General features: G+C 40.4%; 1 protein-coding gene across 2 annotated transcripts in view; it reads left to right on the forward strand.

Annotated features, from left to right (window-relative positions):
- AOAH (acyloxyacyl hydrolase) overlaps nucleotides 1–3,305 on the forward strand; it is a 198,993-nt gene extending 195,688 nt beyond the window's left edge. For both annotated transcript variants that reach the window (XM_073549989.1, XM_073549990.1), the window contains exon 21: nucleotides 2,207–3,305. In XM_073549989.1, coding sequence (XP_073406090.1) covers nucleotides 2,207–2,335 — 129 coding nt within the window. In that variant the 3' untranslated portion in view covers nucleotides 2,336–3,305. The remainder of the gene's footprint in view (nucleotides 1–2,206) is intronic.
- The last annotated feature ends 2,695 nt before the right edge of the window (nucleotides 3,306–6,000 follow it).

Consider the following 6,000-nt stretch of genomic DNA (forward strand, 5'->3'; position numbering starts at 1 on the left):
TACACTGCCTCAAAAGGCCCAAAATGAAGGTTTTACAATGGCTCTCACAGTCCCCTGATCTGATCATCACTGAAAATATGTGGCTACACCTCAAAATAGCAGTGCATGCAAGACGATCCAGGAATCTCACAAAACTGTAAGAATGTTCCAACGAAGAATGGATGAAAATCCCTCAAACAAGAATTGAAATACTCTAGGCTGGCTACAGAAAGCATTTACAAGCTGTGATAATTTCAAAAGGGAGTGCTACTAGGTACTAACCATAATGGGTGCCCAAACTTTAGCATCAGCCCGTTTTACTGTATGTATCACATTTGTAATAACAGCAGCTTTTGATGCAGTTAAACTAGGATATGCAATTATTCTGTGTAATGATATTCTCCTTCAGTGAACTCAAAGAATGATAGATCAGAATTTGTACTACAGATCATCAGGTTACCAATCAATAAATAAATGTACTATAATCATAGCCGAAAGTGATGGCACCCTTGAAATTGTTCCAGAAAATGAAGCATTTCTCCCAGAAAATTAATAAATGTTTTATTATATGTGTTTATGTCCTTTGTGTGTATTGTAACAACACAAGAAAAAACAGAGGAGAATTGGACATAATGTCACATAAAACTCCAGAAAAGTGCTGAAAAAATTTGTCGTCACATCTCCAAAATTGTGGGTAAACAACTTTGCCTCAAGCATGTGTTGCTCTTTCAAACTCACCTGTGGCAAGTAACAAGTGTGGGCAAATCACACCTGAAACCAGAAAAAAAGGGGTGTAGTTGAGTCAATCAATTTGCATTGTGTGTGCCACACTATGCATGTGTTTTGCAAAGTACTTAAAGGAGCCCTTTATACTCGTGTATAAGCCGACCCGAGTATAAGCCGACCCCCCTAATTTTGCCACAAAAAAATGGGAAAACGTATTCATTTGCATATAAGCCTAGGGTGGAAAATGCAGAAGCCACTGGTAAATTTAAAAAATAAAAATAGATACCAATAAAAGTAAAATTAATTGAGACATCAGTAGGCTAAATGTTTTTGAATATCCATATTGAATCAAGAGCCCCATATAATGCTCCATACAGTTCATGATGGCCCCATAAGATGCTCCATACAAAATACACCCCATAAAATGCTGCACAAAGGTTAATAATGGCCCCATAAGATGCTCCATAGAATAATATGTCCCATATAATGCTGCTCCATAAAGGTTAGGGCCCCATAAGATGCCCCATAGATTATGCTCCAATGAAATGCTCCATAGGTTATGCCCCCATAAGATACTCCATAGATTATACCCCAATAAGATGCTCCATAGATTATGCCCCCATAAGATGCCCCATAGATTATGCCCCATAAGATGCTCCATAGATTATGCCCCCATAAAATGCTCCATAGATTATGCCCCATGTGCTGCCGCTGCTGCTGCAAATAAGAAAAAAAATGACATACTCACCTCCATTGCTGGGGGCCAGGAGCCAGTGTCACTGCTGGCTCAGGGCCCTGGCACCTCAGATATTCACCTGTCCCCGCTCCAACGCTGCTCGCTGCTGTCTGCCGGGTCCTCTGTCAGTGACTGTTCAGGCAGCAGAGGGCTCGGAGCACAATAACCACGTCACAGTGCCCTCTGCTGCCTGAACATCACTGACATAGGACCCGGCAGATAGTGGCGAGCAGCGATGGACTGGGGACAGGTGAATACTGCATATACTTACCCCCTCCTGGCCTGGTCTCTGCAGCCCCCCTCTCGCTTCTCCCACGGTCTCCCTTCCTTCAGCGGTCACGTGGTACCACTCATTAAAGTCATGAATATGTGCATATTCATGACTTTAATGAGCGGTACCAAGTGACCACTGAAGGAAGGAAGGAAGACCATGGGAGAAGCGGGGGGGCTGCAGAGACATGCCATGGGGGGTAAGTATGATCTGACACCCCCGCTCCCTCTCCCCCACCGACCCCCTGGTGTATATGACTCACGTATAAGCCAAGAGAGGGACTTTCAGCCCAAAAAAATGGGCTGAAAATCTCGGCTTATACGCGAGTATATACGGTACTTTATTTTCTGGAGCAATTTCAAGGGTGCCAACACTTTCGGCCATGACTGTATATGTGCAGAATTTCAGTGTGGATTCAGCAACCCAAATTTTACAGTATGTATGTGATACGTGCATCTACCCTGTAACATTCTATCTTCTCTATTTTGTTCTAGATTGCATCAGCTGTTGGAGCAGATCTAATATGGAAGGAGACATTACAAAAACAGCCAGAAATTTTTGGAAAACAGAATCCTTTCAATCAAGAAATTATAAAAAGATTTGGAGATCAAGGCGGACACTGATAATAGGATTATGTGTTTCCGGTTATTGACAATACAGTTTTATTTTATTGCGATGAACTGAGAACATTGTAGAAAAATACTTTATTTGTGTCTCAAAATGAAAAAGAAAAAAATAGCAGTTAAAGCAAACGCATAATGGTAGCATAATAGTTCCTCACTCTAAAAGTTTTTTTTTTTAAATTTTTTTTGTGATGCTCCTTATTCCTGATTATACGGGTTTGTAAATTGGATCCTGCAAATGTGTCAAGGTGGCGGCAGTGAGGTAATAGAGGGAAGACAGTTTAGTTGCCACAGCCATATTGATAGCAGAATGCAAGTGGGTAAATGGCAGAGATATGCGTTACCTCCTAGCCTGGCCGTTGTAGCTGGATGTCAGCTGTATACACAACTGGTGTTCACTGCTGACAAAGAGTGGTCAATATGAGTCTGAAAGCAGACTTGATTTTCTAATCTGGTCCTAATCACATGCCAGATTCATAAAACGATGAAAATTTTACATTATGGAAATTATTGGTGTTCATCTTCATGAATTTGGAATAGATGGTGTGCACGCCATATCTGCACCCCTTGCCTCTGTTGCCAAGTTTTAGTTTTTGCACTTTTGTTTTATCCTCCCCTTCTTCCTAAGGGCCATAGCTTTTATTATTATTCCATCGACCGAGCTACATGAGGGCTTGCTTTTTGCGGGACGAGTTGTAGTTTTCCATTACAACATTTATTTTGCCATAAAATGTACGGTACTTAAAACAGGTTTAAATGTTAAATGGGATGAAATGGTGACAATGCAATTCTGCCATTGTTTTTCAGGGTTTATATTTACGGTATTCATTGCAGAAATAATGTGACAACATGATTTTCCAGATCAGTTCAATTACTGCAATACCAAACTTGTATAGATTGTTTTTTATTTAAGTGGTAAAAAATGTACAAGTTTGCAAAAAATATAAATAAATCTTGGTTGTTGTCACCATTTTCTGACCAGTGAGGACTTTTTTTTTCTTATGACTGAGCTGTGTGTGTGTTTACTGATACATATGACATTTTGATTGGCTTTTATTGAATTGTTTTATGGAAGTCTGGTGACTGTAAAAATGGAATTCTGGTGTTTTGATTTTTTTGTTTCTCTCTTTACAGCGTTTTACAGTGGGTACGGAAAGTATTCAGACTCCTTTACATTTTTCACTCTTTGTTTTGCCACATGGGGGTGTTTTTTGCCTTCCTCTGGATCAACATGTTCGGGCAAGTTAGGATAGGATATGGGTTGAACTAGATGGACTTATAGGGAATCTGTCACCCTTTTTTTTGACTATCAGCTTCCGGCATTGACATCAGGGGCTTATCTGCAGCATTCTGCAATGCTGTAGATAAGCCCCAAGTGTAACCTGAAAGAGAAAAACGTTAGATTATACTCACCGGAGGGGGCAGTCCTGTCCGATGGGTGTCGGGGTCCGGTCCGACGCCTCTCATCTTCATATGATGCCGTCCTCTTCTTCCCTTCCTGTAGTGGCTCCGGCGCAGGCAAAAAACACCCCCATGTGGCAAACAGTAAGCTTCACATTGGGGGGGAAAAATTTTTTCCCGACTCCACATACGGCAATCAGACTAGCTCCCTAGATCAACGCAATATCAAGGAAACTAGTGTATATACCCTGTAATATTATACTTTTCAAGAAAGGCATCCAGTCCCTTCTTAAATTTTAGTAAGGAATCACTCATTACAACATCATATGGCAGAGAGTTCTATAGTCTCACTGCTCTTTCAGTAAAGAATCTGCATCTGTGATTATGCTTAAACCTTCTTTCCTCCAGACGTAGAGGATGCCCCCTTGTCCCCGTCACAGGTCTAAGAGTAAAAAGATCATTAGAAAGGTCTTTGTACCGTCCCCGCATATATTTATACATTGTAATAAGATCACCCCTAAGCCTTCGATTTTCCAAACTAAATAACCCCAAGTGTAATAACCTGTCTTGGTATTGCAGACCCCCCAGTTCCCTAATAACCTTGGTCGCTCTTCTCTGCACCCGCTCCAGTTCAGCTATGTCTTTCTTGTACACCGGAGACCAGAACTGTACACAGTATTCTAAGTGTGGTCGCACTAGTGACTTATATAGAGGTAAAATTATGTTCTCCTCATGAGCATCTATGCCTCTTTTAATGCATCCCATTACTTTATTTGCCTTTGCAACAGCTGACTGACACTGGCCACTAAATGTGAGTTTGTCGTCCACCCATACACCCAGGTCTTTTTCAGTAACAGTTTCGTCCAGTGTTTTACAATTAAGCACATAATTATACACCTTGTTTCTACCAAAGTGCATGACCTTACATTTATCCCCATTAAAGCTCATTTGCCATTTAACAGCCCAAGCTTCTAGTTTACATAAATCCTCCTGTAATATAAAATTGTCCTTCTCTGTATTGATTACCCTGCAGAGTTTAGTGTCATCTGCAAATATTGAAATTCTACTCTCTATGCCCCCTACAAGGTCATTAATAAATGTTAAAAAGAAGCGGACCCAATACTTCCCCCTGTGGTACCCCACTGCTAACCGTGACCCAGTCCAAGTGTGCTCCATTAACCCCTTAAGCCCCAAGGGTGGTTTGCACGTTAATGACCGGGCCAATTTTTACAATTCTGACCACTGTCCCTTTATGAGGTAATAACTCTGGAACACTTCCGTGGATCCTGGTGATTCTGACACTGTTTTCTCATGACATATTGTACTTCATGTTAGTGGTAAAATTTAATTCATATAACTTGCGTTTATTTGTGAAAAAAATGGAAATTTGGCGAAAATTTTGAAAATTTCGCAATTTTCCAATTTTGAATTTTTATGCCCTTAAATCACAGAAATATGGCACATAAAAAACAATAAATAACAGTTCCCACATGTTCACTTTACATCAGCACAATTTGGGAACCAAAATTTTCTTTTGTTAGGAAGTTATAAGGGTTAAAAGTTGCCCAGCGATTTCTCATTTTTACACCATTTTATTTTTAGGGACCACATCACATTTGACATTACTTTGAGGGGTCTATATGATAGAAAATACCCAAAAGTGACATCAGTCTAAAAACTGCACCCCTCAAGGTGCTCAAAACCACACTCAAGAAGTTTATTAACCCTTCAGGTGCTTCACAGGAATTTTTTGAATGTTTAAAAAAAATGAACATTTAACTTTTTTTCACAAAAAAATTACTTCAGGTCCAATTTTTTTTATTTTACCAAGGGTAACAGGAGAAATTGGACTGCAAAAGTTATTGTGCAATTTGTCCTGAGTACGCTGATACCTGATATGTGGGAGGGGGGAACCACTGTTTAAGCGCATGGCAGAGCTCAGAAGGGAAGGAGCGCCGTTTGACTTTTTCAACGCAAAATTGGCTTGAATTCAGATCGGACGCCATGTTATGTTTGGAGAGCCCCTGATGTGCCTAAACAGTGGAAACCTCCCACAAGTGACCCCATTTCTGAAACTAGACCCCTCAAGGAACTTATCTAGATACAGTGCTGTGCAAATTAATTGGGGCAAAGCATTTTTTTTAAGTAAAATCGTAAGTTGGTTACCAGTCAGTGATTCAAACCTGTTTTAACTGCTTTGAACAGGTGTGAGTGCCTGTTCAAAGCAGTTAAAACTGGTTTGAATCACTGACTGGTAACCAACT

This window comes from Dendrobates tinctorius, unplaced genomic scaffold, assembly GCF_039654945.1.
Source record: "Dendrobates tinctorius isolate UK_male_01 unplaced genomic scaffold, ASM3965494v1 ptg000162l, whole genome shotgun sequence".
In the NCBI taxonomy this organism is placed as follows: domain Eukaryota; kingdom Metazoa; phylum Chordata; class Amphibia; order Anura; family Dendrobatidae; genus Dendrobates; species Dendrobates tinctorius.